Source organism: Eubalaena glacialis, chromosome 12, assembly GCF_028564815.1.
Source record: "Eubalaena glacialis isolate mEubGla1 chromosome 12, mEubGla1.1.hap2.+ XY, whole genome shotgun sequence".
Classification (NCBI taxonomy): domain Eukaryota; kingdom Metazoa; phylum Chordata; class Mammalia; order Artiodactyla; family Balaenidae; genus Eubalaena; species Eubalaena glacialis.
The window spans coordinates 25905408-25919760 of NC_083727.1; the positions used below are offsets into that span (position 1 = coordinate 25905408).

Consider the following 14353-nt stretch of genomic DNA (forward strand, 5'->3'; position numbering starts at 1 on the left):
ATAGTACCTTACATGAGGAAGTTGGCAAACACCAACCAGAAAATCTTGACAACTTAGGAACAATTTTGAAATGTTCTGGAATATTTTACAGAGTTACAGAGGAAGTAAGTCATCCCTTTCTTGATTATGACACCCAAGAATACATTTTTCCAACTGTTTTCTTCCCTGCCGAACTCATAATCATAATATAAATCTTCCTCCAATTAATCATGTCTGGTACTAGTTGTCTATGTGTACATCAGCTTGACTTAACCAGCAGATATTTCTTTAGCTATTGCATTTTTTAAAATGATGGATCAATGTAATGTTTTTCAAAGGAGTGGCCCTTGAAAGTGACTCATTTGGGGATAATATTGCAGGCAAAAGCATTGGGAAATAAGATTTAGAAATGTGTCAAGGAATGTAGAGTCTTCTGAAATTATGTGCAAATTTAGAGTTTCACTTGTGTCATCCAGATACAACCTTAGTATCCAGAATGGCCCCGATGCTGATTAGTTAGGGAGCAACTGGGTGTTCTCTGAGTCACTGGGGCTAGTGGGGGGGAAAATGCTATCAGCTGGATTGTAACTGGATTGTTATCATACCTCCTAGTGTATTTCCTTGGGAATGGAATGTGAGTCTTCTACACAATGATGTCATAGACACGGCCCACTCTGCCGAGCCATTCTCTCACAGCCTGGCGAACTCTGATGTCAGTCACGTGACAGGTCAGCTGGCTGATGCATGGGAACACTGCTGGTTGGAGCGCTGTGAAGGTCTGGTCTGGAAGGATCTGAATCTGATTGAGAACTGTTAGCACCATGTTGGTCCATGCCTAAGAGAAAGGAATTAAGAGAATTAGCAGTTTTCTCCAGCGGTTTCATTTGTACTCTTAAGTGTGGCTAATATGCAAATGAGTTTTCTCAGGCTTTAGGCTTCAATAAATGTAGTCTTTACTAATTTAATGCACTTATAATAAAACATCAGTTTAAGTTCCTATATATATATATATATATATATATATATATATATATAAAAGGACTAGCAGAGACTCATTTCACATTAGGAATACATTATTTCCAACTTTTACAAAATACAAAAATCTTACTCCTCAGATTTGTAAAAACTCTTACCTTCTCATGATGAGATTTTCACAGGCCATATGACATTTTTAATCAGCAGTCTCTCTAATGTCTAGAAAACTTGGAATAGGTCTACCTTAATTTAGGGTAACTTTTGAAATCATAAGCAAATCTCCAAGACATGAAACAGCAATTAAGATTTGTTATTTGTCAAGAAGGTCATCTGATAAAGAATAACCTTACATCTCAGTTTGACTGGATACTTTTACAAATACAGTCTAAGATGATTTTTGTGGATTCTGAACTATGAAGTTTAGTTCTATGTTCAAGATACATCAGAGGAAAAAAGTATCTTGCAAGATTCATACTAATTCCAAATTTATGTTCATTCTAAGAATACATTCCTGTATAGGTCCATAGAATCCTAGGGCCCAAGAGCTCCTATCTTACTATGCCTGCAACAGGAATCTACAACTTAAACATCCAGATTACTTTTAAAGGGCTCTCCACGAGTTTAGATCCCTCTATCTTTCTTTTCCCATCTCATCTTTTCTTAAATTGAATGAAACAGTGCCCCTCTTCTTTACTTCTGAAGCTCATTTTTGGGAGGTACCTTAGAATTGCAAATATTAATTATATAAAGGAATAGGAACACTCTGAAAATGAGAATTTTTATGTGCTCAGGATGGGCTAGAAAAACAATTCATTGGAATAACCACATAATATGCACTTTGCCTTTTCCCTTTACATAATTCTTCATAACTACAGAATTGCTTCAGGGCTATCTTCAAATGATTAACTGGCATTGAGTCCTGGGTTTAAGTCCATCCATTTTCTAAGCTTTGGCGTCATCTTATTTACACAGGTGGGGTCGTAATTCTCAGTAGTATCTGTTATAACCCATAAAAACAATTCCTGAAATTATATGAGAATACAATTTCAGTTTCACAAGGATATACTGATGGATCCTATGTCTTAGGGGCAGGCAGTCCCCTGACTTTGGAGGCTCATAACGTGTCTGAGTGCTCCCTGAGGGGCACAGGTGCATCACTGATACCCAGCTTCCCTCCTGCATGGCCGGCTGTGGACCTTTGCATCCTCCGGCGGGGGGCGGGTACCCACCTGGATCTGGGCTTCGGCGTCCCTTGCAGAGACACTCCGGGAGCTGCCGGTGGAGCCCGAGCGGGGCCTCTTCTCCTGGCGCAGCAGCTCGGGGCCAGCGCTGAAGGAGTGCCGCATCTGCCCCTGGTCCATCAGGTGCTGGGGCCGCTGGAGCAGCGGGGAGCCTTGGCCCCTGGGCCCCAGTGGCTCTCCCTTCTTCTCCACCTTGACCTCTTTGGGGAAGGCGGGCAGGTTATGCTGTTGTTTCCTCTTCTTGTACTCGGTCATCAGCTTTGAGATGGTCTTGTCGGCCGCCATGGTGTAGATTTTGTTGCCGGCGTTCTCCCACCACTCCTTCTTGCGGCTGGGGTCCTTCTTCTCCACCCTGGGGCTCGGGGGCAGCAGCAGCATTTCCCCGCTGGTCCCCCTCAGGCTCAGTGGCTCGCCCGCGTGATCCCGGGTCTGACTGCGGTCGTCCTCGGAAGGCGTGTCTTTCCCCGAGAAGCCCCCAGTGGACGGGGTGGATGACTCAGATTGGAAGGAGGGAAGGATGAAGAAAGGGTCGCTCTTGAAGATCGGTGCCTCCTCCATACTGTTTTCCAGGTCCAAGTGCATCTGGATGTAGTTATTACACAGCTCCATGCACAGCTTGTGAAGCCTCTTGACCAGCCACACCCAGTCCGCGTTGCTGACGGGCTGGACACTGAGTGAGGGCATCCGAGCCCTCCACTGCCTCTTCTCCTTGCCTCTAGGGGGGCTCACCTGGGCGGTCTCCTCAAAAATGTCTTCATCTTCTGATGAACACTGCTGGGAGGAATCTGTGCTCCTCTCATCGTCCTCAAAAAGGACCTTCTTCACTTGCTCAGCAGTGATGGTTTCTTGGTTGCTGAGAACAGCACAGACCAGCGCATGGAAATAAATGTTAAAACTCATGGCAGACTGGCGGTAGAGGTTGGCAGCGCCCCCGATGCCAGACACTTTCTTCAGCAGGCACTTCAACCCAGGGCTGGTGTCAAACTCTCTGGCCGTCCTGTAGGAGTCCAACAGCAGGTCAAAGATGACGGCCAAGTTCTGCATGGAGATGTATCTGAGGAAGCCAGCCAGCTTGGTTTCTGGCACTTGGATCTTCTCCTCCCCAGGAGAGGGGCCTTTGACAAACTCTTCTAACAAGATATCATATAAGTTCTGGAGTAACACTTGATGGGATAGTAGACTCACCACAATTTCCCTGAAGGAAACACTTCAAATGAAAAGAAAGGCATTGATTAGTAGCCGGTTGCCTTATATGAGTTACCTTATAGCAATTCAGACCTTACACAAACAGAATGACTAGGCAAAATTATAAACTAAACTACTTGTATTTTAATGTCTTTCTTCAAAAAGGACAAATTTCTTGGGGCATTACAAGATGACAATTTTAATCATGATTAATGGAATTCCTTACACTTTTAAAATCTGGGAGCTATAGAATTAATATTATGATATTGAGTTAACGATTCTCAACAAGACTTAGGAAACAAATAGAACAATTTTATAAAAAATTTTTTAACGTAGGCACAATTATGGTATATGACCTGTTTTCTTTCATAGTTATGAGTAATAAATCAAGAAAGTAACAATTTCTGTTGAGTTATAGTAATTTTAATTGGCCTTTTTCCTACCCTTTGCCATTTTTCCTTAAACCCAAAGCTTTTACTATTTTTTTTTAAGTGATGGCTGAGGAATTTTTAATAAACGGAAAAATTAAAATATAATAATTAACATTATGCTTGGATGTTTGAGTTCATTTTGTTTCTCCAATTTCACTTTTTCCTGCATATCTAGGAATGAAGTCTTTATTTCACTAAGATAGGCTTAAGAGCTTAAAGTCTCTCTTCTGCTAGTTATCTAGGGAATCCAAGAAATAGCTAATTGCAAGATTCCACGTTATTCTTTTCTCTAACTGGTTGCATCATTTTATCTTGTGCAAGGATAACCTCTGAAAGTACAAAGTCAGGATGTGACAGCACGTTGTATAACATACCCAGACAAAGGCAATATTCCATATAGGCTTGGGGGAAGAGAGAGGAAGAAAGAAGTATTTACTGGTCTGCACATTCCAGATACAGGAATTCTGACTACAACTGTCAAGTGTGTCAACTCTGCTAAGACACCTAGCTATGAGAATACCTGGAGAGATTTTTTTAAAATTTAGAGTATAGTTGATTAACAATGTTGTGTTAGTTTCAGGTGTACAGAGAGTGATTCAGTTATACATATACATGTATCTATTCTTTTTCAAATTCTTTTCCCATTTAGGTTATTACAGAGTATTGAGCAGAGTTCCTTCCTTGTGTTACACAGTAGGTCCTTGTTGGTTATCTATTTTAAATATAGCAGTGTGTACCAGTCAATCCCAAATTCCCAATCTATCCCTCCCCTCCATACTTCCCCTCTGGTAACCGTAAGTTTGTTCACTAAATCTGTGAGTCTGTCTCTGCTTTGTAAATAAGTTCGTTTGTATCATTTTTTCTGGATTCCGCATATAAGCGATATCATATGATATTTGTCTTTCTTTGTCTGACTTACTTCACTTAGTATGATAATCTCCAGGTCCATCCATGTTGCTGCAAATGGCATTATTTCATTCTTTTTAATGGCTGAGTAATATTCCATTGTATATATGTACATCTTCTTTATCCATTCATCTGTCAATGCACAGATGAATGTTTCCATGTCTTGGCTATTGTAAACAGTGCTGCAATGAACAATGGGGTGCATGTATCCTTTCGAACCATTTTTCCCTGGATATATGCCCAGGAGTGGGATTGCTGGATCATATGGTAGCTCTGTTTTCAGTTTCTTAAAGAACATCCATACTGTTCTCCATAGTGGCTGTACCAATTTACATTCCCACCAACAGTGTAGGAGGGTTCCCTTTTCTCCACACCCTCTCCACCATTTATTGTTTGTAGACTTTTTGATAATGGCCATTCTGACGGGTGTGAGGTGATATCTCATTGTAGTCTTGATTTGCATTTCTCTAATAATTAGAGATCTTGAGCATCTTTTCATGTGCTTCCTGGCCATCTGTATGTCTTCTTTGGAGAAATGTCTATTTAGGTGTTCTGCCCATTTTATGATTGGGTTGTTTGTTTTTTTCAATATTGAGCCGCATCAGCTGTTTGTAAATTTTGGAGATTAATCCCTTGTTGGTCGCATTGTTTGCAAATATTTTCTCCCATTCTGTGGGTTGTCCTTTTGTTTTGTTTATGGTTTCCTTTGCTGTGCAAAATCTTTTGAGTTTAATTAGGTCCCAGTTGTTTATTTTTGATTTCATTTCCATTATTGTAGGAGACGGAATGAAAAAGATATTGCTGCAATTTATGTCAAAGAGTGTTCTGCCTATATCTTCCTCTAAGAGTTTTATAATATCTGGTCTTAGATTTAGGTCTTTAATCCATTTTGAGTTTATCTTTGTGTATGGTGTTAAAGAATGTTCTAATTTCATTTTTTTACATGTAGCTGTCCAGTTTCCCCAGCACCATTTTTTGAAGAGATTGTCTTTTCTCAATTATATAGTCTTGCCTCCTTTGTTGTAGATTAATTGACTATAGTTGTGTGGGTCTGTTTCTGGGCTTTCTATCCTGTTCCGTTGATCTATATTTCTGTTTTTGTGCCAGTACCATACTGTTTTGATGACTGTAGCTTTGTAGTATAGTCTGAAGTCTGGGAGCCTGATTCCTCCAGCTCTGTTTATCTTTCTCAAGATTGCTTTGGGGCTTCCCTGGTGGTGCAGTGGTTAAGAATCTGCCTGCCAATGCAGGGGACACAGGTTCGAGCCCTGGTCTGGGAAGATCCCACATGCCGTGGAGCAACTAAGCCCGTGGGCCACAACTACTGAAGCCCACGTGCCTAGAGCCCGTGCTCTGCAACAAGAGAAGCCACCGCAATGAGAAGCCTGCGCACTGCAACGAAGAGTAGTCCCCGCTCTCAGCAACTAGAGGAAACCCGCGTGCAGCAGTGAAGACCCAATGCAGCCAAAAATTAAATAAATGAATAAATAAATAAATTTAAAAAAAAGATTGCTTTGGCTATTCGGGGTCTGTTGTGTGTCTATACAAATTTTAAATGTTTTTGTTCTAGTCCTATGAAAAATGCCATTGATAATCTGATAGGGATTGCACTGAATCTGTAGATTGCCTTGGGTAGTATAGTCATTTTGACACTTGATTCTTCCAATCCAAGAACATGGTATATCTTTCCATCTGTTTGTGTCATCTTCAATTTCTTTCATCAGTGTCACAGTTTTCAGAGTACAGATCCTTTGCCTTCTTAGGTAGGTTTATTCCTAGGTATTTTATTCTTTTTGATGTGATGGTAAGTGGGATTGTTTCTTTAATTTCTCTTTCTGACCTTTCGTTGTTAGTGTACAGAAATGCAACAGATTTCTCTGTATTTATTTTGTATCCTGCAACTTTACCAATTTCATTGATGAGCTCTAGTAGTTTTCTGGTATCATGTTTAGGATTTTCTATGTATAGTATCATGTTATCTGCAATCAGTGGCAGTTTTACTTCTTTTTTCCAATTTGGATTCCCTTTATTTCTTTTTCTTCTCTGATTGCTGTGGCTAGGACTTCCAAAATTATGTTGAATAAAAGTGATGAGAGTGGACATCCTTGTCCTGATCTTACAGGAAATGCTTTCAGTTTTTCACTGTTGGGTATGATTTTAGCTGTAGGTTCGTCATATATGGCCTTTATTATGTTGAGGTATGTTCCCTCTGTGCCCACTTTCTGGAGATTTTAAAAATCATAAATGGGTGTTGAACTTTGTCAAAAGCTTTTTCTGCATCTATTGAGATGATCATATAGTTTTTATTCTTCAATTTGTTGATGCAGTGTATCACACTGATTGATTTGCGGATATTGAAAAACCCTTGTATCCCTGGGATAAATCCCACTTGATCATGGTGTATGATCCTTTTAATGTATTGTTGGATTTGGTGTGCTAGTATTTTATGGAGGATTTTTGCATCTACGTTCATCAGTGATATTGGCCTTTAATTTTCTTTCTTTTTTTTTTTTGTTGTATCTTTGTCTGGTTCTCATATCAGGGTGATGGTGGCCTCATAGAATGAGTTTGGGAGTGTTCCTTCCTCTGCAATTTTTTGGAAGAGTTTGAGAACGATGGGTGTTAGCTCTTCTCTAAATGTTTGGTAGAATTCACCTGTGAAGCCATCTGGTCCTGGTATTTTGTTGGGAGTTTTTTAATCACAGTTTTAATTTCAGTACTTGTGATTGGTCTTTTCATATTTTCTATTTCTTCCTGGTTCAGTCTTGGGAGATTGTACCTTTATAAGAATTTGTCCATTTCTTCCAGGTTGTCCATTTTATTGGCATATAGTTGCTTATAATAGTATCTTATGGTCTTTTGTATTTCTGTGGTATCTGTTGTAACATCTCCTTTTTCATTTCTAATTTTATTGACTTGAGCTCTCTTCCCTCTTTTTCTTGATGAGTCTGGCTAAAGGTTTATCAAATTTTTTTATCTTCTCAAAGAATCAGCTTTTAGTTTCATTGATCTTTTTATTGTTTTCTTTGTCTGTATCTCATTTATTCCTGCTCTGATGTTTATGATGTCTTTCCTTCTACTAACTTTGGGGTTTTTTTGTTCTTGTTTCTCTAGTTGCTTTAGGTGTAAGGTTAGGTTGTTTATTTGAGATTTTTCTTGTTTCCTGAGGTAAGATTGTATTGCTATAAACTTCCGTTAGAACTTGTTTTGCTGCGTCCCATAGGTTTTAGATTATCATGCTTTCATTTTCATTCATCTCTAGGTCTTTTTTGATTTCCTCTTTGATTTCTTCAGTGATCCATTCGTTGTTTAGTAGCATATTGTTTAGCCTCTATGTGTTTGTGTTTTTTACAGTTTTTTTCTTGTAGTTGATTTCTAATCTCATAGCATTGTGGTCGGAAAAGATGCTTGATATGATTTCAATTTTCTTAAATTTACCAAGGCTCGCTTTGTGGCCCAGCATGTGATCAATCCTGGAGAATGTTCCATGTGCACTTGAAAAGAATGTGTATTCTGCTGCTTTTGGATGGAATGCTCTATAAATATCAGTTAAATCCTTGTGGTTTAATGTGTCATTTAAAGCCTGTGTTCCCTTATTTATTTTCTGTCTGGATGATCTGTCCATTGATGTAAGTGGGATGTTAAAGTCCCCCCCTATTATTATGTTACCGTTGATTTCTCTTTTATGGCTGTTAGGAGCACCTCAATATATAAGGCAGATACTATGTTGGGTGCATATATATTTGCCATTGTTATATCTTCTTCTTGGATTGATCCCTTGATCATTATGTAGTGTCCTTCTTTGTTTCTTGTAACAATCTTTAAAGTCTATTTTATCTTATATAAATATTGCTACTCCAGCTTTCTTTTGATTTCCATTTGCATGGAATACATTTTGCCATTCACTCACTTTCAGTCTCTATGTGTTCCTAGATCTGAAGTGGGTCTCCTGTAGACAGCATATATACAGGTGTTGTTTTTGTATCCATTCAGCCAGTCTGTGTCTTTTGGTTGGAGCATTTAATCCATTTACATTTAAAGTAATTATCAATATATATATTCTTATTGCCATTTTAATTGTTTTGAATTTGTTTTTGTAGGTGCTTTTTCTTCCCTTCCTCCTTTGTTCTCTTCTCTTGTGATTGGATGACTAACTTTAGTGTTGTGTTTGGATTACTTTTTCTTTTTTGTGTATCTATTGTAGATTTTTGGTTTGCAGTTACCATGGGGTTTTTGATATAGAAGTCTATAGAAAAGCAAGATTGTTTTAAGTTGCCGTTCTTTTAATTTCAAATGCATTTCCAGTATCCTGCATTTGTGATCTCCTCTTCTCACAACTGCTGGTTTTCATATCATATTTGTGTGCAGATTATTTCCTATTTTTACTGTATGTTTGCCTTTACCAGTGAACTTTTCCATTCATAATTTTCTTGTTTCTAGTTGTGGCTTTTTCTTTTCTGCTTAGAGAAGTTCCTTTAGCATTTGTTGCAAGGCTGGTCTGGTGGTGCTGAATTCTCTTAGCTTTTGCTTGTCTGTAAAGTTTTTGATTTCTCTGCCAAATCTGAATGAGAGCCTTGCTGGGTAGAATATTCTTGGTTGTAGGTTATTCCCTTCCATCACTTTAAATATATAATCCCACTCCTTCTGGCCTGCAGAGTTTCTGCTGAGAAATCAGCTGATAACCTTATGGGAATTCCCTTGTAGGTTGTTTCTTTTCCCTTGTTGCTTTTAATATTTTTTCTTTATCTTTAATTTTTGTCAGTTTGATTACTATGTGTCTCAGTGTGTTCCTCCTTGGGTTTATCCTGCCTGGGACTCTGCACTTTCTGGACTTGGGTGACTGTTTCTTTTCCCATGTTAGGGAAGTTTTTAGCTTATCTCTTCAAATATTTTCTTAGGTTCTTTCTCTTCTCCTTCTGGGGCCCCTATAATGTGAATGATGGTGCATTTAATGTTGACCCAGAGGTCTCTTAGGCTGTCCTCCTTTCTTTTCATTCTTTTTTCTTTATTCTGTTCCACAGCAGTGATTTCCATCATTCTGTATTCCAGCTCACTTATCTGTTCTTCTGCCTCAGTTATTCTACTATTGATTCCTTCTAGTGTATTTTTCATTTCAGTTATTATATTGTTTGTTTGTTTGTTCTTTAGTTCTTCTAGGTCTTTGTTTCTTGTATCTACTCGATCTGTGCCTCTATTCTTTTTTTCAAGATCTTGGATCATCTTTACTATCATTACTCTGAATTCGTTTTTAGGCAGATTGACTAGCTCCATTTCACTTAGTTGTTCTTCTGGGGCTTTATCTTGTTCTTTCATCTGGGACATATTCCTCTGCCGTATCATTTTGTCTGACTTTCTTTCTGTGATTGCAGTTTCCATTCCACAGGCTGCAGGGTTGTAGTCCTTCTTGCTTCTGCTGTCTGCCCTCTGGTGGATGAGGCTGTCTAAGAGACCTGTGCAGGCTTCCTGGTGGGAGGGACTGGTACCTGTCCACTGGTGGGTGGAGCTGGATCTTTTCCCTCTGGTGGGCAGGGCCATGTCAGAGGGTGTGTTTATTGGGCAGCTATTTATTCAGGAAGACTTTAAGCAGCTTGCCTGCTGATGGGTGGGGCTGTGTTCCTTCCCTGTTGGTTGTTTGGCCTGAGGCATCTGAGCACTGGAGCCTACAGGCTGTTGGGTGGGGCCAGGTCTTGGTGAGAAAATGGCAGCCTCCAAGAGTGCTCATGCCAATGAATATTCACCAGAACTGCCACCACCAGTGTCCTTGTCCCTGCAGTGAGCCACAGCCACCCCCCCCCACCTCTGCAGGAGACCCTCTGATACTAGCAGGTCTGGCCAGTCTCTTATGAGGTCTCTGCTTTTTTCCCTGGGTACTGTGCACGAGACCCTGTGTGCGCCCTCCAAGAGTGGAGTTTCTGTCTCCCCCAGTCCTGTGGAATTCCTGCGATCAAACCCCGCTGGCCTACAAAGCCAGATTCTCTGGGGGCTCCTCCTCCTGTTGCCAGACCCCCAGGCTGGGGAGCCTGATGTGGGCCTCAGACCTTTCACTCCTATGGGAGAACTTCTGTGGTATAATTGTTTTTCAGTTTGTGGGTTGCCCACCCAGTGTGTATGGGATTTGATTTTATCACGATTGTGCCTCTCCTACTGTCTCACTGTGGCTTCTTCTTTGTCTTTGGATGTAGGGTGTCCTTTTTGGTAGGTTCCAGCATTTATTTGTCAGTGGTTGTTCAGCAGTTAGTTAGTTGTGATTTTGGTTTTTCCATAAGAAGGGGTGAGCTCATGTCCTACTCCACCATCTTCAAACCCAAAGCTTTTAGAATCTTATTGAAGTTGGTTTATAGGCACCAAACCAGTTTTCCAGGATTAAAAATGTTAATGCTTTAGGTACATATGTATAAAAGCTTTAGTGCTTCCAATGTGCGAGATAGAGAAGGTCTAAACACTGAAAAGTTTTTTAACTTTAGAGGTATTATGGGGCTAATATTTTCAAAGAAAGAAATTAAAGAAATTGATAATTTAATTTGCAGCCTTCTAAAACAAACCTAGGAGAGAAAACAGCATTCACTCAGCACAGGCTAATTCCTTTCTGTATCCTTTTCTGCCAGCACAGACGTGGGACTTGTTTGTGGGCCTTGGATGTGCATTTGAGGGAGGTGGGAGAGGGTGAATGCTCCCTAGACATCTGGCCAGATCTCCTGGTTGAGAAGCAGGTGCAACCCACCAGTCATGACAACTTCCTAATCAGGGCACAGCCCCGATAAGGCAACATTAGAAGTGAATGCTCACATTTTGGTGATTCAGCCCCTTTTGTTTGGCTGGATTCCTGTACTAAGAAAACATTCTCAATTCCAATTTCAACATTTTAATCCACCAGTGTGGTTTATGGTTTCCCATTCTTTTCACTGCTCTTAGAATTTCATGAAAATAGCTTATGCCATGATGTTGCAAACTAATTCCCATAACTGGATAATGACAAAATTACAACTCATTCATACTACTGATTTCAAAAGTCCAACTGTTACATTAATACTTTAAAAAAAATTTTTATTGGAGTATAGTTGATTTACAATGTCATGTTAGTTTCAGGTGTACAGCAAAGTGCATCAGTTACTATATCTCATACATATTACATATATACCTATATCTCCTTTTAAGATTCTTTTCCCACATAGGTCATTACAGAGTATTGAGTTCCCTGTGCTATACAGTAGGTTCTTATTAGTTATCTATTTTATACATAGTAATGTGTATATGTCAATCCCCATCTCCCAATTTCTCTCTCCCCCTCCCTTTCCCCCCTGGTAACCATTAGTTTGTTTTCTACATCTGTGACTCTATTTCTGTTTTGTAAATAAGTTCATTTGTACCATTTTTTAAGACGATGAATTTAAAAATTACTTTTATAACTAGCAGGAAAAATATTTTAACTAGCAAAAAACAAAAATCCTCCCATACATTTTTTAAAGGTTGACCTTGACCTTTGTGTAGTGGTATCTCAAAGAAAACATCATACTTTCAGCAAAAATGGAATAGGTACAAAGAGCTGTCACTCACAAACAGTAACCCCTTCTAACATATCACATCACTTAAGCAACTTTTTTGTGGTAAAATATATATAACCTGATGTTACCATTTTAACCATTTTTAAAAGTTCAATTCAGTAGCATTAAGTCCATGCACAATGTTGTGTAACCATCACCACTATCTATTTCTAGAACTTTTTCATCAGCACAAACAGAAACTCTGAACCCATTAAATGGTAACTCCCCAACCCCTCCCAATTCCCCCACCACAGAAGTAACTTTTGATAAGTTACTTGAGGTATTAGGAGACCTGACTATGCACTCTTTTGAAGAAGCAGGCTGTGAAAGCCACCCATTTGGTCTAGTGCTTCACGTCCACAACTACAGGACCCTAAGAAGGGAACTCCTGTCACTCATCACTGGGCTGGCCTTCCCCACTATACCATAAACCTTCGACGGACAGGGCAGTGCCATACTCATCTTCTTGTCCCAGGGCAAATGTATGCTGAGAGAAGCATTCAAAACAAACCAAAATAACAAAAACCAGATTAGTTCTGAGTGCAGGTGCCTGGAAGAAATGGTCTCCTTGAGCAGTGGCTCTGACACTTCAACCCCATCCTGCTGGCAGCCTGGACTCCTGAAGTAGGAAGCACAACCAGGGGGTGACTTCTGAAGGTTTAAGCAGCCTAGCCCAGGAGGATTTTTTCTATTACCTCCCCTGAGAAATGGAAAGCCTTTTACCAGCAAACACCTAAAGAGAGGGCCGATCAAAGCATCTTGTCAACCAAGGTTATTCCCTTTGATGTTTTAAGATATAAAATTGCTAACTGAGCATGTAAAAAAGGACAGAAAATCCCCTTTAGGTTCAAGCCAAATAATGCAGCAATAAGAAAACATAGGGAAAGAAGCAGCAATACTGAAGAGATCAAACTTTCAGAAATATATTGAAAAAGTGAAATAACTGCTTATAGATCTGCAACTCTTCACCATAATCTGACAGGGGACAAGAAAGATCTGGAGCAAACAAAAATCAACAGATAATTTGATGTACCCTTTTCAATTTGTTGTACCCTTTTCTCAGCACACCCTTTAAGATGGGGACCTTGAAGTGGAGAAACTTAGACCTTCCCTTCCTGCTTCCGATGCAAAGTGCATAGGCAAGCAAGCCTCCACACGGGATAATTGAGAGTTAATTGCTTAACAAGTGGCTGACTTAAAACATGCTAATGTCGGTATCAGAGGTAAACAGATTCATAGTTAAAAGTACATCGTAAAGCTCTAATTAAGATTATGTGGCTTGCTTGGGCTGTCAATGTCAAAGTGACCTAAAAACAAACCCAGTCCATTCTCTAGTAGGTCTTTATTCCCATCTTGCCCCTAGGTTCTTCATGACCTTTTTTTTCTCTTAGATTCCATATATATGTGTTAGCATACAGTATTTGTTTTTCTCTTTCTGACTTACTTCACTCTGTGTGACACGCTCTAGGTCCATCTACCTCTCTACAAATAACTCAATTTCGTTTCTTTTTATGGCTGAGTAACATTCCACTGTATATATGTGCCACATCTTCTTTATCCATTCATCTGTTGATGGACACTTAGGTTGCTTCCATGTCCTGGCTACTGTAAATAGAGCTGCAATGAACATTTTGGTACATGACTCTTTTTGAATTATGGTTTTCTCAGGGTATGTGCCCAGTAGTGGGATTGCTGGGTCATATGGTAGTTCTATTTTTAGTTTTTTAAGGAACCTCCATACTGTTCTCCATAGTGGCTGTATCAATTTACATTCCCACCAACAGTGCAAGAGGGTTCCCTTTTCTCCACATCCTCTCCAGCATTTATTGTTTGTAGATTTTTTGATGATGGCCATTCTGACTGGTGTGAGATGATATCTCATTGTAGTTCTGATTTGCATTTCCCTAATGATTAATGATGTTGAGCATCCTTTCATGTGTCCCCAATCTGTATATCTTCTTTGGAGAAATGTCTATTTGGGTCTTCTGCCCATTTTTGGATTGGGTTGTTTGTTTTTTTTAATAGTGAGCTGCATGACCTATTTATATATTTTGGACATTAATCCTTTGTCTGTTGATTCGTTTGCAAATATTTT

The 14353-nt window shown here is 39.5% G+C and overlaps 1 protein-coding gene across 1 annotated transcript in view; it reads right to left on the reverse strand.

Annotated features, from left to right (window-relative positions):
- Positions 1-376: 376 nt before the first annotated feature.
- ARFGEF3 (ARFGEF family member 3) overlaps positions 377-14353 on the reverse strand; it is a 199544-nt gene continuing 185567 nt past the window's right edge. The window contains exons 32-33 of the mRNA XM_061206836.1: positions 2184-3402; positions 377-814 (exon numbers count right to left, since the gene is read on the reverse strand). Of these exons, the coding sequence (XP_061062819.1) occupies positions 623-814; positions 2184-3402 (1411 nt within the window). The 3' untranslated portion in view covers positions 377-622. The remainder of the gene's footprint in view (positions 815-2183; positions 3403-14353) is intronic.